This window comes from Ctenopharyngodon idella, chromosome 6 (genome assembly GCF_019924925.1).
Source record: "Ctenopharyngodon idella isolate HZGC_01 chromosome 6, HZGC01, whole genome shotgun sequence".
In the NCBI taxonomy this organism is placed as follows: domain Eukaryota; kingdom Metazoa; phylum Chordata; class Actinopteri; order Cypriniformes; family Xenocyprididae; genus Ctenopharyngodon; species Ctenopharyngodon idella.
The window spans coordinates 32481422-32508597 of NC_067225.1; the positions used below are offsets into that span (position 1 = coordinate 32481422).

The 27176-nt window shown below is 35.0% G+C and overlaps 2 protein-coding genes across 3 annotated transcripts in view; one reads left to right on the forward strand and one right to left on the reverse strand.

Moving 5' to 3' along the window:
• The first annotated feature begins 419 nt into the window (after positions 1–419).
• rtf2 (replication termination factor 2) overlaps positions 420–27176 on the forward strand; it is a 36295-nt gene continuing 9538 nt past the window's right edge. The window contains exons 1-7 of the mRNA XM_051896685.1: positions 420–614; positions 1669–1763; positions 3551–3644; positions 4812–4951; positions 5950–6028; positions 25604–25717; positions 25953–26004. Of these exons, the coding sequence (XP_051752645.1) occupies positions 546–614; positions 1669–1763; positions 3551–3644; positions 4812–4951; positions 5950–6028; positions 25604–25717; positions 25953–26004 (643 nt within the window). The 5' untranslated portion in view covers positions 420–545. The remainder of the gene's footprint in view (positions 615–1668; positions 1764–3550; positions 3645–4811; positions 4952–5949; positions 6029–25603; positions 25718–25952; positions 26005–27176) is intronic.
• On the reverse strand, positions 12247–26772 carry gcnt7 (glucosaminyl (N-acetyl) transferase family member 7). Of its 2 annotated transcripts, none has more exons than XM_051896683.1 (4): positions 26168–26772; positions 14774–15760; positions 14229–14324; positions 12247–13826 (listed from the first exon to the last, which is right to left on the reverse strand). In XM_051896683.1, the coding sequence occupies exons 2-4, from the start codon at positions 15723–15725 to the stop codon at positions 13579–13581; spliced, it is 1296 nt and encodes a 431-aa protein (XP_051752643.1). In that variant the 5' UTR covers positions 15726–15760; positions 26168–26772; the 3' UTR covers positions 12247–13578. The 2 variants fall into 2 exon arrangements, with proteins under 2 accessions (XP_051752643.1, XP_051752644.1); XM_051896684.1 differs by lacking the exon at positions 26168–26772 and adding an exon at positions 20893–22111.

The following is a 27176-nucleotide window of genomic DNA, read 5'->3' on the forward strand; positions in this document are numbered from 1 at the left end:
TGCTACAGCATTTCACTCCAAATAACCATAGTAGCCTAGTAGAGCTTTAGTGTTTTTGATAGTGTTTTGTGCAGAATGAAGAACTGGAGCACTGAAGAAAAATATTCCTTAAATTATTATTATTATTCTTTAGCTCAAGAATGTAGTACTCTTTGTTTTTTTTTTTTTTTTTTTATCCCATTTGCACAAGGAAGGATATGAAACCTATTTTATTGTTTATGCCATTACCAGCTGCATATAAAAGGCAATGATTATATTTCAATCCAAACTAGCTCATTTAACTGTTCGTGAACTCAACGTAATTTCCTTCCCCGCCATGTGATTTGATCTCACCCCGCGTGGTTAAAACCAAGCATCGAGCGCCATCAAGTGGTTTGTGTTTATATCTGAAGTGGCATTTTTAAAGCGCCCTCTAAGCGGCGCTATCTTAAAAATAAACGAAAACTCACAGCTGACGCTCTTCACTGAAGCTCTTCGGTTGTTTACAGTTTTACCCCATTAGCTTCAGTCATATAGCTCTCTCAATAAAACCTCTTATTTCCAACATGGGATGCGATGGCGGAACGATTCCTAAAAGACATGAACTAGTTAAAGGACCGAAAAAGGTTGAAAAGGTAAAAAACTTGCTTTAAACGCTCGATTATTTACCTCATGGAATTAGCATGTAGCTTTGTAGCACGACTATAGCTCGTGAGTTGCCTTTAAACATTTATAATTTCTTAAGCTGCTGTAGAATTTATACATATATACATACTATATTACTTTAAAATACACGATGGTACAACCATAGTAATGTTTTTATAAGTGATGTTTATATTATGGTACATTAATGTCAGTACCATGACATATTTCAAAGTACCATAGTATCACCACAGTACCATGGTATTTCTTACAGTACCGTTTAAATACATTGTATAAATGGCGTATGAGTTATGAGTATGGCAACGAAACAGTACCGTCATAAATAATAATAATAAAAAAAATACTGTAATGTTATTTATTTGCGTTAATAAAACCTTACAAAGATACAGATACTGAATATATAAATAAATACTACGTGGTTCACAAATAAATGTAACAGTCTACACAAATGGGTTCATACAAATAAAATATTTGTATATTTGAAAAAAAAAGTATATTTTTTAAAAAAATAAAGTATTTAATGTTAAATATTTTAATATTAAAGTATAATATCATCTGTAACACTTTACTATGTCTCATTTGTTAACATTAGTTTACTAACATGAACTAATAATGAGCAGTATATTTTTACAGCATTTATTAACCTTTGTTAATGTTACTTAATATAAACGTTCATGTTAGTTTTCAGTGCATTAACTGATGTTAACAAGTACAGCTTGATCTTAAAAATGTATTAGTACATTTTGAGATTAAGATTAATAAATGCTATGTAAGTATTGATAATAGTTAACTAATGTTAACAAATGAAACCTTATTCTAAAGTGTTATCGTATTATGTAACTATGTTTAACATTTGGAAATGTGATTCGTTTTTTTAGCTCACAAACTTCACAACATTCATTTTGAGAATCTGTATTAAGGCTTTTTGTGAGTGCCATTAATATTAGTGTATTTTTATTTAGGGCCCTCCATAAATCAGACATCTAATAGTATTATGGTTAATAAATCAGAACTTGTGTTTTACAGGTCGATAAAAATGCAGAACTCGCTGCCAAATGGAAATACTGTGCATTGAGTCAGGAGAAGCTGAAGCGGCCCATAGTCGCCTGTGAGCTGGGCAGGTACGTTATTCATTTATGTTTTACTTTCGTTTGGGCTTAAATGGTTAGTTCACCCATAAATGAAAATTATCCCATAATTTATTCACCCTCAAGCCATCCTAGGTGTATAAGAATTTCTTCTATAAAGGTATAAATATGGATATTTTTCTTACAAAAATGCAGAAGGCCTTTATTAAACCCCTGGAGCTGTATGGATTACAATTATAAAGCTTGGGAGAGCCAGAATATTTATTAATGTAACTCTGATTGTGTTCGGCTGAAAGAAGAAAGTCATATACACCTAGGATGGCTTGAGGGTGAATCAATTATGGGTGAACTATCCATTTAAGTACTGCCAGTTGAAGCAGTTGTTGTTCTAATCCTCTTAAAAATGTACTGTGCCAGCTGTACATATGAACATCCAAGTAATAAGCAGGATCAATGCACAACAGAATTGTCATTAGATGGGCATTATCACAAAATAAAACCCTTCAGGCTGAGACAAGACCTCTGCTTCGTGTCATGATTACCTTGTTGGGATTTATTTTGACCGCTAATGGCATTCTACCTTACATAACCTCTGTTATAAAGATATACCATCATTCTTGCATGAAAACCAACCAATGTTTAAATGTGGTATCTGAAATAAGATCTGAGTAACCACAGGTCAAGCCATGGATGGATCCTCACGAAAAAACTCCACAGTTTTCAATAGAATTTGAATCTTTTTTTGACTAAGCATCTTTCAGCGACCAATAAGAATGCAGATCTCTCAGCTCTGGTTGGCATATTTTACCATATTTAAATCCATTCTGCAGAATTTCATTTATGACCCCTAAATCAGTGCAAAATGATGGTATTAAAATTATGGAAACTACTGATTGTTATATTTGTTATGAAAATATTGCTCTTTATTATTTAGTATGCATCCATAATGTTCCTGCCAAAACACTATTACTATAGTGTTAAAGAGGTCCTTAATTATGATCACTTTTCTAACTTTAGCATAAACAACATCTGCAAAGTTACAATGCTCAAAGTTTAATGCAAAGGGAGATATTTTCTTTTAAAAAATTAGCTGTTTAAGGACTATAGCAGCTGGTAGGGACTACAACAGGCTTCTTCCCGGGTTAGTGACATCACTAACCCCAAAATTCACATAAACTCTGTCCCCGAGAACACACAACAAAGGGGGCGAGGCAATGTTGGGAAGAGGTGTTGTAGTAGAGTGTTGTTATCATGCCGTCATTTTACACCGGACTGCTTCACAAACGAGGGTCAATTCAACGCTGGATTTTCACAAAAGATTAACATGACGGCACATGCTAGTCGATGAGTTGAATCAACTCCACAGCAACTACATAAATTTATCCACTAACCATTCAGAAATGTCTAAAAGTTGTAACTTCTTCCTGAGTCTCTCCATCAGTGTCGACTCCGGTTTGAACAATGTAAGGCTGAACACCGTTACTGACAATCCTCATTTTCGCTGCGTGAGATTCTCCAGCTTTGTTGTTGTTGAGCGACCGAAGCGTGAGCTGTTAAAGCTCCACCCTCTTCTGGAAAGGGGGCGGGAGCAGCAGCTCATTAGCATTTAAAGGGACACACATAAAAACGGCGTGTTTTTGCTCACACCCAAATAGGGGCAAATTTGACAAGCTATAATAAATGATCTGTGGGGTATTTTGAGCTGAAACTTCACAGACACATTCTGGGGACACCAGAGACTTACATCTTGTGAAAAGGGGCATTATAGGTCCCCTTTAATACATAGTCAAGCAATGATAAAATCATTTTTCTTCCAACAGGCTGTATAATAAAGATTCGATCATTGAGTACTTGCTGGATAAATCAGCGGAGAGGCCGAACACTGAGGTTGTGGCGCACATTCGTGGCATCAAGGTCAGTACACGCTGATGGATGACACACTACGGTCTAAATAAGCTTTTCATCATCCGTTACGCCTCTGCATGATCCGTCAACTGTATGTGTGTTTCAGTGTTATTATAATAACATTGAGATTAAAGGATTAGTTCACTTTCAAATGAAAATGACCCCAAGCTTTACTCACCCTCAAGCCATCCTAGGTGTATATGACTTTCTTCTTTCTGATGAACACAATCGGAGATATATTAATAAATATCCTGACGCGTCCGAGCTTTATAATGGCAGTGAGTGATACCAACGAGTATGAGCTGAAGAAAGTGCCTCCATCCACATCCACCCATCCTAAATATGTGCTCCACACGGCTCCAGGGGATTAATAAAGGCCTTCTGAAGCGAAGCGATGCGTTTGTGTAAAAAAACAAATATTTAACAAGTAAAATATCTAGCTTCCGCCAGTGTAAAACTCTAACAGTTCAAAACGCTTACACTACATCCTACGCCTTCCCTATTCAACTTGCAGAAAAAGCTTAACTGATGCGACGCCAGTTCCGTTTTTTTTTTTTTTTTTTTGTAAGTTCAATACGGCGGTCTGGCGGAAGCTAGATATTTTACTTCATAACTTGTTAAATATGGATTTTTTTTTTTTTACACAAACACATTAGAAGGCCTTTATTAACCCCCTGGAGCCATGTGGAGTACATGTTTATGATGGATGAATGTGGATGGATGCACTTTCTTCAGCTCATACTCGTTGGTCTCGCTCACTGCCATTATAAAGCTCGGATGCGTCAGGATATTTATCTCTGATTGTGTTCATCAGAAAGAAGAAAGTCATATACACCTAGGATGGCTTGAGGGTGAGTAAAGCTTGGGGTCATTTTCATTTGAAAGTGAACTAATCTTTTAATTAGTTTTTATGGAAACACTTTACAATAAGGTCTCATTTGATAACATTAGTTAATGCATTAACTAACATGACCTAACAAAGAGCAATATATTTTTTACAGCATTTATTAACCTTCGTTAATATTAATTAACAAACTTTCTTATTCATGTTAGTTCACAGTACATTACTGCATATTTTGATTATTTATTTCAGTTAATGTTTATTTTATTTTAAGTAAACAAATTATTTATGGTTTTAGTTTTAGTTAACTATAATAACCCTGGTGTGTTTCACAGGACGTGAAGGAGCTGAATCTCACTGACAATCCTGCGTGGGAGGGCGAAAGGCGGAACATTAAAGGGGACCGTTATGAAGACATGCACTGTGCCATGTTCATCTGTCCTGTGGTGGGACTTGAAATGAATGGAAAACACAAGTAAGGCCACATCCGTTGAGCTCATTCGCTGCTTTTGACTTCAACCACAACGCAACTCAATCATTGCAGTCTGACACATCTTTCTGGCCCTTTTGATTGACATGATATAATCGGCCCTGATAATCGGCTTGATCATTTTTTTTTTATTGCTTTTAAACAGTACCATTTATTGGCTGATGCATTGATGCATTCCAACTAAATATTATTACATTTTATTGCATAGATAAAAAAAATACTAACACTTTACAATACGTTAAATTGGTTAACATTAGTTAATGCATTAGGTATCATGAAATGACAAACAATTTTTACAGCATTTATTAATTTGTGATACAGAAAATATCAAAGTAAATGTCATCTAAAACTAATGCTGCTAGAGCTTTTCTCAGAACTAATGCTTTATAATTAATTTCATTTGTTAACTTCATTAATTAAAGTGAACTGTGAGTATTTATGGTTAGTTGATGTTCAGTTCACAATTTACTAACTCATTAAAATCAAAAGTTGTATGTTTATGTAAGTATAAGAATAATAAATGTTGTAAAAAATATAGATTTCTCATTGTGAGATCATGTTAGCTAATGCATTAACTAATGTTAAAATCTCATGGTATTGGTATTGACTACTGAAATATTGGTATCATGACAGCCCTGTTTCTAGATTTCTAAAATAACTAATGTGATTTATGCCGTTACTGTGATATTACACCATGGTAGAAGATTTGGTTCATACTTCCCACACCAATTTGTGCTGTTTCTTAAAAAGAAAGATTACTTTATATTTTTCAACCCATCTAAAAAATTCTGACATTTTAAAGTGTGGCATTTTAAAACGTGATTAAGAAAAAAACCTTATAGATGGACCTTTACAGTTTGAAGCAACTATATACCAAATGGAAAACATGTTCATTCTTCCGCGTTCAGCAAATCAAACCTGCTTTTGATGTTTTCCTGTTTTCATGAGATTTTAATTGTGGTGTCTTTGTGTCTTTCTTTGAGGTTTTTCTACCTGCAGACCTGTGGGTGTGTTTTCTCAGAGAGAGCTCTCAGAGAAGTCAAGACCGAGATTTGCCACAAGGTGAGTGAAAAGAAATGATGCCATACTTTAAATCTTTTGTGGTCTGTTGTCACTCTCATCTTTCTTTAGTCTTTGCGTAGGCGTATAACTGCTATTGCACTGCAAGGCTTAATGCACTGATCTGATCTTAGTTACACTTTAGTTTAGGGTCCAGTTCTCACTATTGACTATTAACTACGTATTTTGCCTCAATTAACTCCTAATTACTGCTTATTAATAGTTAGTAAGGTAGTTGTTAAGTTTAGGTAATGGGTAGGATTACGGGATGTGGAATACGGTCATGCAGAATAAGGAATTAATATGTGCTTTATAACTACTAATAAACAGCCAATATCCTACTATATGCATGCTAATAAACAACTAGTTAATAGTAAGAATTGGACCTAAAACTAAAGTTAAACTGAAGTGTTACCAAAATTATTTATGTAACTCAGTTGGCAGCAAACTGGGTTTTAATTTCAAAAACGGCAAAGTTATCACCTCATTGCTGAAAAATATAATGTAGCTTTCAGTAGCGAAGCTGTTTTATTTATAAAATTCACGGGTCAGATGTTGAAAACCAGTTTCTATGCTCCTGAATGTTTCTGTGTGTGTGTGTGCAGTTTCTTACCTATAGTTTTCACCTCAATAAAAAAGCTGTGAGTTTTAGCACGAGCTCGTACAGGCATGTCTGCTTCATAAAACGACATTAAAAAGCTATTTTTGTGGGCAAACGTGTTGCTTTGTGATGGCTTGGAATTTCAAGGGGAATCGGATGTATGTTTAGACGTAGGTCAGATGTTGGATATCTGATTTAAAACCACATTTGGAAGGGGCTCAGAACAGATGAGGAAAAATCAGATCTCATTATTGTGCTTACACGTGTGCTGCAAATTCTGATCTGTGTCAGATGTGAGTGAAAAATCTGATTTTTTTGTGCCAGTGTAAACGCAGCCTTAGATGATAAATGACCAGTGGCATAAGCCCTGTATAATTCATTTACTTAATGGGAATTGCGCTTAATTTTTGGTAAATGTCGATCAAATGTCAGAGCTAATGGTTTTACAATAGATCTTAAATGTCTTGCCATTCAGTTTTTCAGTACAGTTTTTCGTGATCAATGTCAAACATGTTTTTTTTTCTAATTTAAAATGTATGTAAATGGAACATTTCATTTACAAACAAAGAGATTTTTTGTATTTCTGCCTGCACTGTAAACAACAACAAAAAAAACCTGTACTTTTCTGGCAGCAGGGGCACCAGAAAATGTCTGTTTAAACACAGAAAAATACAAAAAAAAAAAAAAAAACATAGAACTGTAAAAAAAAAACAACAACAAAAACCCCCCAGTAATTTCTTAACATACAATTACTGTTTATTACACAAAATCTCCTTATAATCCCATAAAATTTTTTACTTTTAACATGCATTAATTGTTAGAATACATTCATACACCTCTAAAAAACACACTGTAGAAATTAGCCAGAAATTTACCGTAAAAATACAGCAGCAACATTTTAGGTTTTACAGATTTAACTCAAATTTACAGTAAAAAAAAAATAAAAAATCATATAATTGATATAATGTTAATTTACCAACCCAATGAAGTACATCTGTTTTGTACCTTTGTAATACACTAACAACAACCACCAATAACAAATAGTGATGAGAGTCACATGATGAATCAAAGCTCATCACAAGCAGCTTTTCCACAAGCTGAGAAGGACAATACTAATATATAGAAGGTGCGCAGTGTCATTTACACAAACACTAAACACCATCATGGTAACACACATGACATTAAAAAATGCAATAAACATTAATTTAACAACATTACACGTAACATAAAACACTAATGTACATAACTGATTAGAAAAAACTAAGGAAAAAAATATTAAGAAACAGTTATTTTAAACGAAAATACATCAAATGTGAAGTATCACGCGTACCATTTATGGTTTTTCACAGTAAATTAAACAATGACGTTCTTTTTCACTACCAAAAACTGTAAATTTAAAGGATTAGTTTACTTTCAATTAAAAATTTCCTGATAATTGACTCACCCCCATGTCATCCAAGATGTCCATGTCCTTCTTTCTTCAGTTGAAAAGAAATTAAGGTTTTTAATGAAAACATTCCAGGATTTTTCTCCATATAGTGGACTTCAGTTGACCCCAAATGGGTGAAGGTCAAAATTACAGTTTCAGTGCAGCTTTAAAGGGCTTTAAACGATACCAGACGAGGAATAAGGGTCTTATCTAGCGAAACGATCAGTCGTTTTCTAAAAAAAAAAAAAAAAATGTATATGCTTTATAAACACAAATGATCGCCTCGCAAGTGCTTCCGCCAGACCGCCTTCTGTATTCTTCAGAAAGCTTACGCTGTATGTCCTACACTTTCCCTATTCAACTTACGGAAACAAGTTGAAACATGTTGGATGACTGCAGATTTGTTTCTTTTTTTTTTTTCTATTTTTACAGAAAAAAATCTGTAAAATATCAATCAACATTTTATGTGAAGTTACACTTTATTCTGTAAAAATACAGAACATTTCCTTTTAAAAAACAGAAATTTGATGTAATTCCAAAATATGAGAAATTTTTTGTAAATTTAATAGTGGAAATTTTAAATTACAGCAAACATCTGTAAAACAACAGGCATTTCATTGTATAATGACAAAACGGGAAAATACAGACCATTTTTAACAGTGTGGGAGTGATTTGCCTCAAATATGGATTTTTACTGTATTTACCCTCAAGTGCTTTATCACATAAATGTGTTTTATCATTTTATAGTTTTATAATAGTTTTATAATTGTGCCACACTTTCATCCACTCATTATTTACATATATCCATTTTATCAGTGGAAGCTGTGGACATGGATAATGACTTATCATAATAGGTGAAGATAAACTCTGTAGTTAAGCAGTCAGCAGCTCTGGTTGTGTGCTTCTGTGTGCGGGTGATTTGTCACTCTTCTCGTACTTTCTATTGTGTGTATGTTTGTTTTCGGTTAGGGTTGGATGGAGTTAGACCGTGGCTAATGAGAGCAACTTGTCTTTCGCTCTCAGTAGTGAATCATTAACCTCACAGTCCCCTACCTCGGTCTAATTGGTTTCAGGCTCAGCTAGCTGACGTTTCTATATGCCATTTGTCTCAATTAATCCAAGCATTAAGGCGGAAATAGGGAAACTGCATCCTGAAGTCCATCTCTTCTCCAAGCTGGCAGACTGGAGAATGGTGTGCTGTGCTTGGACAAACATTCAGCAACATTTGAATATAGAATATAAACCCCTGATGGTTATCCATTTCCAAGCAAATTTTTAACTATTCTTGGTGCTGTTAATCATAACCTGTGGTTATGTATTGTGTTACACATGCCTAGCTTTTGAATAGACATTTTTCATCCTGTGGGAAAGCTGAACAGATTGAAGTCTGATTTTTTTGCAGTATTTCTTAGACTAGAAGCCAGTAAGATGATTTTAAATAATAGCATGCATTAGGGCTGCACAATTCGTACGAATTCGTGCGACCTCACTCGTACGACCTCACAACGAATTCATACGATTTGTCTAAACCCCAGTGACGGGTCATTCATATGAATTCATACAAACTTGGCAACTCATAAAATACATATGATTTAGCAAAAAACATACTAATTCGTACGAGTGAAGTTGTACGTATTTGTACGAATTGCCGTGAGATTGGGTTTGAAGAAACTGACACTGCAATTAGAGATGCACCGATTGCAATTTTCTTGGCCGATTCCGATTTTTTTTTTTTTTTTTTTTTTTTTTTTTTTGTTAGTGTGTCCTGCAGATACCGATTTTTACCGATTATGATTTTCTTTCTAAGAATTATAATTGACAGAAAATAACACAAAATAGGTTGGAAATTAAAAATCAGACGCATAATTACTAGCGGCAACGGTAATAATCAAAAGATAATCATCAATTTAATAAATGTTTATTTAATTATTATAAATTAAACTTATAAATGTTCATTTATTAAACATATTAATAAATGTTAATTTCCAACATATTTTTGGTTCATTTTAAGCAAGCAGTATAGTATTTTTTTTTTTTTTTTTTTTTTTTTTTTTTAAATCAATAGTTGAGTTAAATAAAACTACCCAGCACATTAGGCAAACATTTAACCCAATTACTGGGTTTGTCCATATTTAACCCAACTTAGGTTATTTTTAACCCAGCATTTTTTTTTAGATTGTACAAACTAGCTAGTAGTTACTAAGCCTCTAGTGTGGACTTTACTTTCCAATTCAAGAAAGAACTTGAAAGAACAGCTGGTGCAACCCTACCCTGAACTATAGTCTTTGGTTTTATTCATTGTGATGGATGATTAAGGGAATTTGAAAAATCAAAAGGATAAACAATGCAGATTTATTTTCACAGCCTACTTTGATCATATTTACCAAGGGCGCCAAAAATACTGACCAAGACTGTATGTTTGACTAAATGTCTGACAGTGTGGTTATGATGTAAATGTCAGTGGCTGTAATGTGTTCCCCCATTCACGCTGGCTCCATGTTGTAACAGACTTTTCTGAATTTTCTGTCCAAGTTACCAAGGCACATTTATTACTTTACTCAACACTCACATAACAATCAGTGTTTAAACATTTAAACATCACAAGCTGCACTGCCATGAGATATTGTCATGACACATTTACACTGTAAAGCAGAAAATGTTTCTGTTCATTTTTCCTCCATTTCTATCATGTACCAGACGGTAAGTTTGCTATTTTTGATGTTACACAAGGCTGTGAGCATGCAGAAGTTGACAAGCCTGTTAACGTTGTGGATTTCTCTTTCTGTGTGACTTCTCTCTGTCATTTCTGTAATGCTGTTGATGACTTCCACCCAATGTTCCCTCTAAGCTGCGCGTGTGCGTGGCCGCTAGGGGTTGCACGACTACTGATTTCTGCTAGTCGATTTCTTATCAAAACAATACTCGAGTTACTCGACTACTCGTGGTTCACGCTACTGTAAATGAAAAGACGTGAAATAGTTCTTATCAGTAAATGTTTAATTCATAGCCTAATGCAACAATTATCTACATAAGTAAACTCAAAACATTGTAATTATGACATTACATGTGTTAATTTTCATGTAAGAGTAACGCCAAATAAATAGCTGCACGCAACATTTTAATCCTAACATTCGCGTCGTATATGCAAACTATATGTGCATGGCTGTATGCATACAGTAATAATTTAATAATAACTTATAATAATAACTTTTAATATTTAACAAGTTTTCAGCAGTAATAGCAAGAACAAAATTTTCAGCAGTAATAAGAAGAACGAATAGAATCCTATTTCAACCGGCTTGGAATTTTATAGACTAACACAAGTCATTGCCGCTATCGTCCTCTCGCCACACGCAGTCTTTGGTCGAGCTCATGGATCGCTGGTTTGCATTTAGAAATACAAGCGCATCGAGAGATCAGTAGTGAGGGAGATGTTCTTGCCTTTCATTTCAGACGCAATGCCCGCTTTTAGAGAGTCGTATTTGTTTACAGAATTCACCAATGCTCATTTGCTTCGTGGTGTGCATCTCACTAACATTTGCCTTTGTTGTTGGATGTTTCAAACCCTAGTGGCCGCGCACTTCTGATGCCTTGGCCACGCAGAAAGAATGGTGAATGCAGTTTACAGGTTTCATAGAGAGAGAATGTGAGCACATGTGAGCGGCAGTGAGCCAAATCAGTCGCGGTAAGACTACTGCCATGTTTGCGGACCAAATAGCTCCCACCATAGGTGTAGCGTGCAAACTCAAAATACCTCAGTTTAAATAGATTTTGGGTGGGTGTGGGTGTGTGTATGTGTGGGTTTCAGGGATGTTAACTATAAAAGAGTTCACATATTCACATATCACATAATGCTTATTATAATAATATATTAAAAGGGGCAGTCGTAGCCTAATGGTTAGTGAGTCCGACTGGTAACCCAAAGGTTGCTGGTTCGATTCCAGCACCGGCAGGAAATGACTGAGGTGCCCTTGAGCAAGGCACCCAACCCCCAATCGCTCCCCGGGTGCCACAGCCTAATAAAGAATTGATCTCACAGGGGATTGTTTATGGCTCCTTGCCATTAAAAAAGTTTAAAACCCCTTGATATAGAAAATTTAGGAAATTCATAAGCAAAAGACTGTACAAAAACACATTGTGTTTGTCCAAAACCTATTATATTATCATAGAGAACTGAATTGTCCTGCGGGAGATTTTTAAATGATTTTTATTAGAATTTCTTGGTAAAGACTGGTACAGTTAGCACAGCACTGAACAAAAACTCAGGTAACCTAAAATGTGCTTAATTTAGTGACTGAACTGCTTGTTTTCAAAAATAAGATTTAATATATCACTAAGTTAGATCAAAGGTAAAATAAAATAGAAATGGCACTTTAAAGTTAAAAGTTACAATTGCACGATGAAACCTTTTTTGTGTGTGTTTTGGTCTGGTATAAAGAATGTTTTTGCTCAGGTGGCTCAGTAGAGAAATGTTTTGCTCAGCAAGAAAAAAAATTAGAGGGAACATTGCTTCAACCTCTATAGTGAGATGCAGTGGTTGACATTGTGGTTGTGATGGAAATGTCAAAGACTGTAATGTGTTCCTCTGCCAGCATTGCCTAGTTTCAGTAATTCACGCTGGCTCCATGTTGTAATAGAGACTTTTCTGAATTTTCTATCCAAGTTACTAAGGCACATTTATTAAGACTACAGTGCAAATGAAAGTGCTTGAAGTATACAACTGAGTTTTCATCTGTTGAATACAATTGACATCTCGGAAAATATGTGAACAGTGTTGATATCACAATTTCACCATATTTACTTCTTTAGAGCAGGTGTTCTTGCATGAAAATGTACATATTAAAAATACGAGGCTTATGAAAGTATTGAGTGACATGCCATACTGATGTCTGCGAATCTCAGTATAAAAAATGTTTTATTTATTTAAATTGGCTATTTAAATTGTTTTTTTAAAAGTATGCAATGAAATTAATATATGTATTTTCAAATATTTTAATTTTACCTTATATAATACATTTAAGATTCAATTTTCTTTAAATGCAAACAAATAATGAGGCTTCTCTCTTTAGTTTTTCTTGTAACAGATTGTATAGCAGTACAGTATCCTGGATTTGTCCATTGCAAAGGAATTTCGTGCCTTTTATTTATCTACAGTTTATCCATTTGAGAAACAGCAGTTAATAAATAAAAATAAATAGAACTATTATTATTACTAACTGTACACCAGTCACAGTACTCAACACTCACATAACAATCAGTGTTTAAATGTTTATGACATTTAAACATCATGAGCTGCACTGCCGTGTGAAATTAATATTGTCATGACACATTTACTCTGTAAAGCAGAAAATGTTTCTGTTAATTTTTTCTTCATTTCTACATGTACCAGATGGTACTTTGACCTCAAGGAGATTTGAAGTTTGCTATTTTTTGATGTTATACAAGGCTGTGAGCATGCAGAAGTTGACAAGCCTGTAAACGGTGTGAATTTCTCTTTCTTTGTGTAATTTCTGTGATGCTTGGTCAGACAAAGTCCCCTGCTGTTACATTGAGAGTGCTGTTGATGACTTCCACCTCTGTGATGAGACGCCATGATGGCTGAATGGGAACTGTAGCGTGCTGGAGAACTTTATGCCTGTGCCACAGTTCCAGACAATCCAGGGCTTCCGGGAAGCTTGCGGTCTCAAATTTATTAGCAAACATACTCTCTTTTTTGATAATCCATGGTAAGTCGCCAATCCCGAAAACGCAGATATCTCTGATGTATTGTCCTGTAGAAACAAACAGTGTTTTTTAAATCCATACACACAAGATTAGAACCCTATGTCTACATCATGAATATACAGTCTGTTGTTGAGAAGTTGTAATGTTATGAAGACTGCGCAAAGGACTCGATCGGCTCAGTCTGAAATAAAAAGGTATGGGAGAAAAAATGGATTCTCTGATGCATCACCTGTATAACCTCCGTTTAAGTGGCTTTTATGATGCAAAATTAAGAAGAATTGGAACATCAACGATTACAATAGGTGCCTATGCACCTTTGGTGCTTGGCCCCTAATTAGATCTAAAATCATTTTAGAATCGGATTGGATCTTGAGGTGCCTAAAGATTCCAACCCCTAGAAATAAATGCAACATTTTAATCAAGAAGTGTTTGCTTTAGCCGGTCTGTACCTTTACAGCCCTGATGTGCTGTTCCTTCTTGGTCCCTCCATTTGATTGCACGAATGTTACCTTCCCATTCACCATCTACGTGGCTGCCAGGTGCTTCTAAATAAACACAGAAGAAGAGTTTTATGATTTGGATATTATATGCCTCTGAGTCATCTGTATTACTTCTTGTATCTTGCTTTATCTGAAGTCGCTCACTGCAACTAACACTGAATCAACAGCACTTAAAAACCACTTATGCTTATGATTATTGACTTCACTGACACTATCACATGAGAACAACATTTGAAATAAATTGAGCTGCATAATGACACTGTTGTCTTTTGTAGACCTGCTTTATGGCTGAATTAAATTAGATTGATAACCGATGAATTTTACAGCATTGACACTGTTATTGAACTGAATTGAATCAACACTGAACTGCTTGAGCTTGTCTTTTTAGAGCTGAATTTGTCTCATATTTGATGAACTTTGCATCACTGTTTGCTTATTACTGTTAAGCTGCTTTGAAACAATTGACTTGACATGATTATTGCATTTTGGCTTACCCTTTATGTGATTCAGCGTCACCCAGTAATGCTCATCCGGGCTGAAGGTGTCTCTAGACCACTCCAGCAAGTCTTTGGCCACCGGGTCCTTGAGGACAAACTCCACAAATGGTCTCGTCAAAGAGTAATAAGCAGTCCCGAAGTAAATTGTCAGACTGTGCGGAGGTGGTCCCTTCCTTTGACCTCTGCCCTTTGGTGCCACATAGGTGCCCTTTACCTCCTCATACTGAAACTCTGTCCTGTGCTTCATAGTGGGTGGCTGCTTGATTCCCGGCGTCATGTTCCTGTCTTTCCATTCGGATCCTTGCATGTACCGGACTAACTCCAGGTTGCTCTGGATGGGGAAGTCCTGGCCGCACAAGTTTATAACTCTTTTCCATTTTATGGGAGACTTCACCAGGTCTTTCATGCAGTTGATGTCAGCCTGCAGACGGGAAAAGCCAGCGTAGGTCACCTTTTCGTTGACGGATGCCAGGAAGACGTTCGAGAAGCACCCAGATAGGTTTCGGACGCTCGTCTTGTATTCTTCTGGCGCTTTATCATCAATGTGAATGCAGTAGACGTTCTGTGGCGCGTAGATGGCTCTCAGTAGCCGCACAAATGTTTCCAGCTCTTTGTGAATGGTGATGATGAAAGCCAAAGGAAAGTCTTCCTCTTCTTTGCTCAGTGGTGCCATAATAAAATGCAGCTCTGACTGCAAAAGAGTGCAGTTTGTGTCCGGTTTAGGCTCATAGCTGATTTTCTTACAGTCTTTTCGTTGCCATTTAAACCCGGGAGTCGCAGGTGGAAGAATGTCACAGGTCTCGCAGGCTAGTGGGGATTGGCTGCTCAAGTCATTTGTAGGAAGAGGTGCATTGGATATTTTGGCTTTCAGGTAGATGGCAGAACATATTAGGATACAGATTCCAAGGCAGAAGAGAAAACTGCACTTGGTGTTCTCAAGCTGGACCATAATAGTCCAACATCTGAAAAGCAACTATAGACTTCCTGAAACAGAACAGAAGAGCAAAACAATCAGAGAAGCAGTTAAATAAAATATTAAAGTATTACATTGTATACAGTTACCTTTCTGTTAATCATTAAATGAGTTCAGTTTAATTACGCTGTTGATTACCACAGATCTTTTTTTTTATTGATTAAAAATACAGTAAAAGCAGTCATATTGTGAAATATTTACAATTTAAAACGTCTCTTTTGTATTTTCCATTTCTATTTTATAATCTAATTTATTCCTTTGATGCAAAGCTTCACAGCATCATTACTTCAGGCACAAGATCCTCAAGAAACATGATCATTTTATTTTTCAGGATTCTTTGATGTATTGAAAGTTCAAAAGAACAGCATTTATTAGAAAAAGAATTTCAAATTTTGTAGAAATGTAAATGATTAATTTAATGTGTCATTGCTGAATAAAAGCTTTAATTTCCTTAAAAGAAGAAAATAAATCATACTGACCCCAAACTTTTAAACAGTAGTAAATAAATAAAATAAAAGTTTGAATAAATAAAAGTTTGACATTAACAGTAGCACTTTACAAAAAGTTAGTTTTTTGTTAATTAGTTAATGTGTTGCGCATATATATGTATGTATATATATATATATATATATATGTTATTCTTGGTTAATGTTAATTTGTTGATTCATTATTACGTTGTTCATTTGAAATGCATTATTTCTTTCATTTATGCAGCTTCAAATGTTACCATTATGTGCGTACTAATATATGTATTAGTATGCACATAATGATATTAATATTAATGACATTAATATTAATAAAGGCTGTAAAAGTATTCTTTATTGTTATTTTGTTAGCTATTGCCTTAATGTAACATAGTGTTACCACTCATTTAAAAAAAACAACAAAAAAAAAACAAAAAAAAAATTAAGCAAATAAACATCTAAACATACAAAAAAACTAATAAAATCGTCTAATTCAGCCTTCAAACGATGACGTAAAGGTGGATAATGTTTAATAGTGTTGTCACGATACTGGAATTTCCAACTTCGATACGATACCTTAAAAAATATTGATGCTCGATACTATTTTTGATATGTTTACTTCATTGTCTCTTTATTCTATCGTATTTATTTTAAGTTTTTCAGGTGGGTCTAACGGTAGTAATGAAAGTAATCAAATGAAAAATGACACTGGAGAGTTTTCATTGTATTTGATCAACATGACAGACAGCAGAAGGTTTATTAGGCTGCTGTCACTTTAAGAGGTGATGCGCGGACCCTTTATGAGAGCACCACAATGGTGCATGCGCTTTTGGTGTAAGCACGAAACCTGCGGGAATTACTAAAATTAGCCACAATACAAGCACTATTCAAACGGAGCGAATGAGGAAAAAAAAGTGAGAGGAGGCGGGTGTTTTTCAATTCGCCGTCGGAGAGAAGAGAGAGCGCAAACGTGCAGCTGCTATCGGTGTATCGATAATGCAGAAAAGGTGTATTGGAACCTTTTAAGATATTTCAGTATCGATACACATCGAAATATCAATATTTTTGACAACACTAACGTGTAATGAACATTAAACTCCCGAGCAGTTTTAGAGTAAATGAATGTTTTGGCCCCACTATCTCAGCTGTGTTGTGAATTCATGGACAGAAGTAATCATATCATTAAGTACATGGATAAACATCTGCAGTATTTTTGAACAGGGTGTCTCCATTACTCAGGAGTGTTTTTATTTCTCATAATGACGCACAGTGATGTAATCCCCTATCATAGCCTATGACAGTGACAACGTTTGCCTTCATATTTCAGTAAGAGGACAAACGTCTTCTCTCCTGGGATATAACTCTCTTGTGTCACTCTTTTCTAAGTGCAACAACCCTCGGGGTTCCATTTAATAGCACCCCAGATAGCTGCGTTCACCATGAGGCCTGGTAAAGGTCCCAGTTGCTGGACACAAAGGAGCTGTGTATATCAGTTTTGTCTTGGCAGTGTAAGTTGTTTAATGAACCCGCAGGGGCTTATATAGCATGCTGATGTAGGCCATTGTCACCTTAAAGAATGAAAAGCACACACCGTTCTATCAGCATCATGTAGTGTTTAGAAGTTTAAGGTAGGGCTATCAAAATCAATTCTAGGTTAAAGCCATCCAGAGGATTGTAAAAATGGTATAGTGGGATTTTAAGAACAACTTTTGGATGATAGTCACTGTATGACATAACATTTCTTTAGAAGTTGTGACTGTGAGTTTCACTAATGATGTAGAATGTACACTACAGGTCAAAAGTGTGGAATAATTAGGATTTATTAAAAAAAAATATATATTGAAAGATGTTTTGTGCTCACCATAGCTGCAATTATTTGATTAAAAATACAGTAAAACAGTAATATATGTGAAATATTATTATTATTATTATTATTATTATTATTTAAAAGCACAATTTTCACAATATTATAATTTAAAAGCACAAATTGTAAAATGTAATTTATTCCTGTGATCTAAGCTGAATTTTCAGCTTCATTACTCCAGTCTTAAGGCACAAGATGCTCAGGAAACATTTTTTTTCTTTGGTGTATTGGAAGTTCAAAAGAACAGCATATATTTGAAATAGAATTTCAAATTTTGTAGCAATGTAAATGTCTAAACTGTCACTTTTGATCAATTTAAAAGCATTAATTTCCTAAATGAAAATAAATCATACTGACCTCAAACTTTTAAACAATAGTTTGACATTAACAGTAGCACTTTACAAAAAGTGTTAGGTAAGGAATAATTGACATTGGGTCATTGAATTATCAGAAAATAATGCACACCTGAGGTGGTAATGTGAGTGTGCATTATTTTCTAATAATTCAGTGGTCTGGAGGCAATTATTCGGCTTATACTATGGTTAACCACCTCAAGACAGCGTTCAGATGTTGTATTTCAAGACATTTGTCAGGTTTTTGTCCTTAAAACACTCTTATGCATCTCATCCCACACCTCCGTTGCTAATTCCAAAACGTCATTTCAGAACTAGTAACGGAGACTTGAGAGATTTTGTAGCAGACTAATACAGTTATTAACGAGAGAGAGAGAGAGAGAGAGAGAGAGAGAGAGAGAGAGAGAGAATAAGCATATGTGAATTAGCCTACCGGAGTCTGTGCATTTCTCACGGCAGCAGTGTCTCTACTAAAAGCGAAACTGTATGTTTATCTACCTCAAGAACCGCAGTTGTTTGCTGGTGAGTCATGTTGTTAGAACGTTCGACAACCAATCAGATTTGAGCATTCAACATCCCTGTAGTATAACATTAGATAATGCATTGCATATCATGAACAAGTAATATATATATCATATAAATTTCCATTGATGTATGGTTTGTTAGGATAGGACAATATTTGGTCGAGATACAACTATTTGAAAATCTGGAATCTGAGGGTGCAAAAAAATCTAAATATTGAGAAAATCGCCTTTAAAGTTGTCCAAATGAAGTACTTATCAATGCATAGCCACTCACAAAAATACATTTTTGATATACAGTATTTACGGTAGGATAATTACAAAATATCTTAATGGAACATGATCTTTACTTAATATAATGATTTTTGGCATAAAAGAAAAATCAATAATTTGTGACTTATGACTGGTTTTCTGGTCCAGGGTCACATATATAAATATATATATATATATATATTATATTTAATACAGAATTTGTTAATCTTGGTTAATGTTAATTTGTTAATTCATTATTGCATTGTTCATTCAAAATGCATTATATTACTTTGATTTATACAGCTTCAAATTTTACCATTATGTGCGTACTAATATATGTAACTTACTAGTAATATATAGTAATATATGTATTTTTACTAATATATGTAAATGTATGACATAACATTTCTTTAGAAGGTGTGACTGAGTTTCACTGTTGATGTAGTATGTACACTATACAGGTCAAAAGTTTGGAATAATTACGATTTAAAAAAATATATATATATTAAAAGTGTTTTGTGCTCACCATAGCTGCAATTATTTGATTAAAAAATACAGTAAAACAGTAATATATGTGAATTATTATAATTTAAAAGAACAGTTTTCTGTTTGAAAATATTGTGAAGTGTAATTTATTCCTGTGATCCAAGCTGAATTTTCAGCATCATTACTCCAGTCTTCAGTGTCACATGATCCTTTAGAAATCATTCTAATATGCTGATTTTTTTTTTTTTTTTTTTGACCGATCGTGTATGTCACAGCAGAATGTAGTTAGGGTGTTTTACAACAAACAAAAATAAATCAAAGATGAGGGTTGTAGGGATGGGGGATGAAGCAATGAACCTTTTTGATTATGCTTAAAGCATTTAAAACTATTTTATCAATACATTTTATTATTGAATGATTATCTAATTATTCTGCACACAATTTGTGCTGTGCATATTAAAGTTTCCTATGTTTCAAATCGGCAAGTAGTACAGGCAGGATGCTGTGGTTTTGGCAAATGTTTGCCAGCATTTTTTTAAAATCAAAGTCCTTTCTTCTTAATATTTCAGCATAAATTGCTATGTTGATGCTTGCTTGTATTTTGAAACACACATTTGCACAGATGAACTGATTCATTCATTTGAATTTTTTTCTGTAGTTGTTGCACAGTAAATGTCATAAATAAGCCATTTTATATCCTGGAATGATTAATTAAGGCAGCGCGTAAAACCTGTGCTGTGCTAGATGTAAGCTTTTATTGGTAATACAATCTCAGTGCTTTGTATTGAAACATGATTCATGCAGTTTTCTAACTATCTGAGTATTTGTTCGATAGCAAACTGACTTGTAAGGCACCTGCTAAGATTACAAAGCTAAATGTACATCAAAGAAAAGCAGATTTGTATAGTTTTCATGTCATGCTGAAACCACGTGCTGATGGGAAGACATTATGCTTCAACAGGTTTTCGTTTTGTTGTTTTACTAATACTTTATAACCAGCCTTTAAATGCATTTTTATGTATTTTTATATATCAAATTAAATGCCTGATTTTAGTATTTTTAGAGTTTGTTATATTAGATTTTTTTTTCCGTAGTTAAAAGGAAAACGAAACCTCTTTACGGACTAATGTTTTGGTTTTCTGAAACATAAACATCAAGTGTATTTAGACAGCTAAATAAATCCATGACTCAAACTGACCCTACCTTTTTAGCTCAAGCCGTATCCACTCCTGGAAATGGGAAATGGGATTAAACATTAACAAATTCACTCAGAGACGCTGACTTCCACATGACCTCAGTCTAACATGCTCCGCCGTGACTAGTTATCTACCACCAAGCACTTACTGTCAGTGCATCTGCCTTTCTGCGATAGGAAACCGCTTTGGGTGTGAGTCGTTGTTGTTGCTCTAATGATGTTGTCGCTGTCCTCCCGCGACTATGAGCTTTGGCTGCTCGGTAACACTCCCCGTGAGAGGAGAGGAGGAGCGTAAGGAGGTGAAAAATGGTTGGTCAAGCTCAAGTAGTAATTTGCACCTATTTTGCTCTTTAACACTCTTGTCTCAGAAGAATTATTGTCATGAAGCATGATATTAACTGTGTCTTACCAGTTGTGTAAGCTGTTGTGTTGAGCAGAACTGGTTTATCCTCATACAACTTTATATGGTTTCAGGCTTGCCCTGTTTAGTGAACGGCTTTGAGGAATTAGATGCTAATTGGTTCGATTCTGAAAAGATAGTTGCTATGATCATGCATAAAATGAAAATTCCGTCAAATTCCGTCAAAAATTCGAACAAGGACTGCCAAAATTGTATACAGTATGATCTGGAAAAAAAAGTCAGCATGAAACTGACACCATTCATTTTGAAAGTATCACACTTTAGTATCATTTGCTTAGTAGATGTGTTGTGGGTTTTTTCTCTCTCCAATTTTACCTTCATGCTTTTTATCTCTGTTTGCTCTCTCCACTTCCTGTTCTCTTCGTCAGGCACCTCGTTTCTAGATAAATATGATTCCAGATGCATTACCGCCTTGTTTTTTCCCACCTGAGCACAGAGAGACTGAAAAGATCTGACCTGTTGTGAGCCCAAGGGCCGATGGCCTGTGTTTGCTGATCAGCGAGAGAGATTAGTGCTTTTGTGTGCAAGACAATAGCTGCTGCTGAATGCCTTCGTCGTTCATGATTGTGTGTGTGTTTGGCTTTCAGTTAACTTTGTCATCAGTACAACATTTTTCTGTTTTTCAGGAAAAGCTGTTATACCTGCTTTGTACGACATTCTTGTACATGCTTTATGACCTGTTTTGCGAATAAGGGTTTGGAATTGAAAAATAAATTCCAATTCTGGTATCGCATACTTAGTTCACACAGATTCTGTTATCTTTTACTCATCCTCATCTAAATTTCTTTGTTTTGTTGAACACAGAGGAAGATATTTTGAAGAGTGTGGGAAACTGAACAGTTCTGGGGCACCATTGACTTCCATAGTATTTTTTTTTCCCTACTATGGAAGTCGGTGGTGCCCTAAAGTGGCCTGGTTACAAACTTTATCCAAAATATCTTCCTTTGTGTTCAGCAGAACAAAGCAATTTGAGGGTGAGTAAATGATGATAGGATTTTCATTTTTGGGTGAACTATCCCTTTTAAGGTCGAAATTGTTATAAAATGAAAATTTTGATTCCTCTTATCCATTCCTTTGTGTGTATTTTAATATGACTTTAAAGGGTTAGTTCACCCAAAAATGAAATTTCTGTCATTAATTACTCACCCTCATGTCGTTCCAAACCCGTAAGATTCTTCTTTTTCCTCTTGGATTTTATCAAAAATATCTTAATTTATGTTCCGAAGATAAACAAAGGTCTTATGGGTGTGGAACGACATGAGGGTGAGTAATTAATGACAGAAATTGTCATTTTTGGGTGAACTAACCCTTTAAAGTGACAGCAGCCTAATGTTCCTGCTGCCGTCTCTATAAAAACGTTAATCAAACAACAAAAGACAAAGTCGCTTTTCTTGGCTGAATAACTTTTGTAACTGTATTTGTAATGTATATTTCATTTATAAAGTGCAGTGTTCTTTTACATTTGATTAAAGTTTCTGTACCTGAATACCTGAAAATTTTAAAACACTATTTCAATCGTATCTTTGTTTAGGTGTTTATTTGTGCGATTGCTAATTTGTTTTTGTTCTTTTTTAATTACTGAGTGTAATATTATTATTATTGGGGCTCAAGCCACTAAGGCGCAGGGCACTATTGTTTTTCTAAGGATTTTTTTTTTTTTTTTTTTTCTACCATCCGGGGCTTTCTGGGGGCCTTAACGTGCTCAAAAACTCTTGAAAATTGGCACACACATTGGAATCTGCGGCGAGGCGGGAGCCGGGCGTGGCACAGGGGCTCTACGGCGCCCCCTTGAATGGGCTCCGAAAACTTGGTCCGTATATCAAACACGCTTGCATGTATTAGTATGAAACTCGGTACACATATAGACCTCATCAGGCCTAACAACTTTCATGCTCTAAGTTATACGCGAGCTCAACAGGAAGTCAGCTATTATGGGTTGTTTGAAAAACGCATGCTCTGGAATTTGATATACTCCTCCTAGGTGATTAATCCGATCACCACCAAACTCGGTCAGCATGAAGTCAAGACATTAAGGATGCTAAATTGCGAGCAGATTTTTGATATCTCAAACGGTTTGGCCTTAGCGAGGCAACGGATTTATGGTGAGATAAGGGAAACAGGAAGTGCTGCTTCTGCATACATTGTGTGTATGCAGAAGTAACACATTGTGTGTAACTTCTGCATACATTGATTTTTATGAAACTTCAGCTGTGTGTTCGTTGTAGGAGCCTGATCACATGGATGTGACTATTGTGAGTCACCAACCGGCACCAGGAATTGTGTCACTTTGAGATCACCCTCTTATTTTTACCCGATTTGCTTTAAACTTCATTAGAATAATGTCAAGACATGGCAAATGTAGACCTGTGAAAAGATTTTTGATATTTTTCAAACACTGTTGCCGTAGCAACAGATCAAACTTCAATATTTGTTTTGGATGCTTTTGAGACTCTTAGCATGCTTCAAATTGCATGAAACTTGTCACATGTCAGGATTGTCATCCAGTAGACATGGGCAAAGCCTTAGAAACGGGCAGGGAGGAGGGGCACTATAGCGCCACCTTTTGACAAAAGTGGGGGGGTTAGTTTAACCTACAGTCACCAAACTCGGTACACATATTGGTCTCATTAAGCCGGACAACTTTATAATTTAGTCATTAGCTCCGACAGGAAGTCAGATATTTTGGTTTGCATGTGGATTTTTCTCTCTCTCTCTCTCTCTCTCTCTCTCTCTCTCTCTCTCTCTCTCTCTCTCTCTCTCTCTCTCTCTCTCTCTCTCTCTCTCTCTCTGTGTGTGTGTGTGGGTCTGTGTATGTGTGTGTCTCTGTCTGAGTGTGTGTATGTGTGTTTTACAGTCTTGATTAGTGGTCTATAACTTTTTTACTGATTACCCATTTATTGATGAACTTATAAAAATTTTGAACTGCAAATGATAACTTCACACTCATTTGAAATTGAACCATGATACTATATGACTATTTGAACAGGACTAGTTTTCTAAATGTCGTTTGAGTTACAGTTATTATTACCCGACACCTGTGATTTTCATGTACTGATTCATACTACAAAGTTTTTTTTTTTTTTTTTTTTTTTTACTGAGGAGAGTGTGTGTTTTCTAGACATGGGTGTTACAGAAAGTCATGTGCTGTGTTTGCGAACATCATGTATGACGCATATGTCTTTAAATTAATTGTTTATTGATATAATTCAAATTTATTAAACACCCAAATTTAAGTAAATTTCACATGATTTTATAAAAGTGTCTGTTTAAAATAAACTTGCATAGTGAGCAGAAAAATTTAGACGTACCTTACTATTACCCGAAACTGATATTCAAATTTGGCTCTATTTATTAATTTTATAATTTAATTTTTTCATCGTATACCACACATATTAAAATGAAATGAAAGCATGCTTTTGGTGCATAAGATAGGTGCACAAATGATAGCTCAGGGAGGTCAAAAAACACATGAAGTGTTAGGAAAATACAACATCAGCAATCACAGACATTCACATTAAGACTGGATTAGATTTCTCAGATTACTGTTTAGTTTGCGCAAATAACAGTATGTAATTTGCTCTGGAATTTTTTTTACTGTATTTACTCGCTTACATGCATGTCGCCCACTGTTCACAGTTTTCCTAAGGCCACCAGGTGGTGCTGAGCCCGGGTGCGAGGGCCCTTTCATCGCTGCTTGCAGCTTTAATAATGCTTTATATTTAGGCTAGGATAGTTAGGCTAGTTGTTTTTGCCATGGTATTTTAAAACCATAAGCAAAAGTTAATTGTGTAAGTGTTCTTTAGCCTGTTGATTTTTGTTCATGGTATTCAGCTATAATGAAATGTTTTGCAATAATGTTTTTTTTTTAACCTTATTGGCATCGAAATTAGGAATCGATAAGCAGAATCGGAATCGAAATTGTTAAAATTACCCCTATTCGTGATATATTATTATTACATTTTGGTGACTAATTCCTATACTTCCGTTATATAATATTTTGATGACTTTAATAGTGTGGAAAATAATTAAGTCTGAGTAAATGTGTCCGAAAGATTGACTAGTTGTGTATATTTTCACTAAAGTACAGTATCAGGACAGGGTTGTTTCACAGTAGTTATCAATATTTGGAGTGACCTCAGTCCTTTTGGTGTTCACAATCTAATGGACTCAAAAGAGAACCCTGTTTTTATTTTGGTCCTCTTCAGCACTGAAGTGATCTCAGACCCTTTATTGTTCACACCACAACTTTTATTGTTGTTTTATGTTGCTATTGTTTTTTTTTGTTTGTTTTTTTATAGTGTGGAGATCCTTTCCAAGAAGACGACCTTGTGGTGCTGAATGGGACTAAAGAGGAAGTGGAGAAGCTACAGAAGGCTATGGAGGAGCGCCGATCAAAGGCTAAAACTGCAAAAGTAAACTGATGCCTTGCTAGTGTAGAATTGCAGTGATGCTTGGGATGTGCTTGATGGGAGTTGCAATTAAAAACCGTCATTAATACAAATCCATATCTGTTATCCAATTCAGTGAGAGAAGAGGAAATGATAACAGACTGAATGAGCAAAAAACATTCACTCCTTTTATATCTTTGTCTTGAAAAGCACTTTTATTGTGTAATGAACTATTCTTCTTTTTTTTCTTACTTTGCAGAAATCAAAGAAGAGCAAAGATACTAAAGTCTCCAAGAAACAGGATTCAGCAGGTACAGTAACATATACGGTTTGCATTATAAATCACATTAAAGTTCCTTCATTTTTGAACAGTATTTCTTGTTCATATCAGTGCTTATCAGTGATGTCATTCATCCTTAGTTAAATTAAAGGAATAGTTCACTCAGAAATGGAAATTTGGTATCATTTACTCACCCATTTCTCATTCAGTGCCTGTATTAATTTCCCTCTTCAGTTCATTGAAAATCATCAGTGTTCCACCAGAGAGATCAAACCTTTGTCATTCTTTGCATCGTCACATGCAAGTCATGGGATTTGTAAGAATCGATTCCGCTATTTGTCTGTGGTGTAATATATTAAGCAATGCATTTTAACGACTTGTTTTCATCTGTTCCTCACAAAAAAACTTATCATTTGGCTTCAAGAAGACTGTGTACAAGGTACAAGATTCAAAATCCACTTTAGTTCTGCCTAAAGTCTCAGTTTTGTTGTTTGAACTAAGAATGTTTAGTCATGCATTACAGACTAAATTCCAGTGGGTGGATTTCTCTCTATGTAAACAGCCCCTTTCTCTTATGCATATTGTGTGGAAGTTGTACTGGGTTTACCGGCTTTACTGGCATTACATCATCAAGACAGCTGAGATGAAAGAAAGATAGAAAGTAACTCAGACAAGCTCAGTAAGAAATTCTATCACACTAGTCCAGTGTACATTTTTTTTTTTCACAGACAAAAACGAGACGATAACTAAATAAAACCAGTTTTGAATGACAAAAACTATGACGAAAATCTATTGACATTTATGTCAATGAATAAAAACAGGACAAAAGTGTTTGGGAGGCAGGGTTCCTACGCAGTTTGGAAAAGTATAAAATTTGATTTAAATATTTTTCAGGTCTGGAAAAGTATGGAAGAAAGAAAACAAGAGTATGGAAACATTTGTGGTTCCAAATTAAGAATTTCAAAAAAAAAAAAAAAAGAATTATACAAGCAGAATGATTTCATGGCAAAAGTTAAGTGATTGTCAAACACGACTGAATGAATTCAAGGCACATGTATTCATTACTAAAACTGTGTCTCTTTTGAACCTCACTAATTACATATAATTATATGTAATTATATATATAATTATAAATACGGCTTCAACAAATGATTATTTTGGTAATCGATTAATCTAATGATTATTAAGTCAAGTCAAGTCACC

Coding starts and splice junctions, on each gene's coding strand:
- gcnt7 (XM_051896683.1), bottom strand. CDS start 15,725: ATGGTCCAGCTTGAGAACACCAAGTGCAGTTTTCTCTTCTGCCTTGGA. Junction 14,325..14,773: donor GACGCTGAATCACATAAAGG/GTAAGCCAAAAT, acceptor GTGTTTATTTAG/AAGCACCTGGCAGCCACGTA. Junction 13,827..14,228: donor AGCACATCAGGGCTGTAAAG/GTACAGACCGGC, acceptor TTGTTTCTACAG/GACAATACATCAGAGATATC.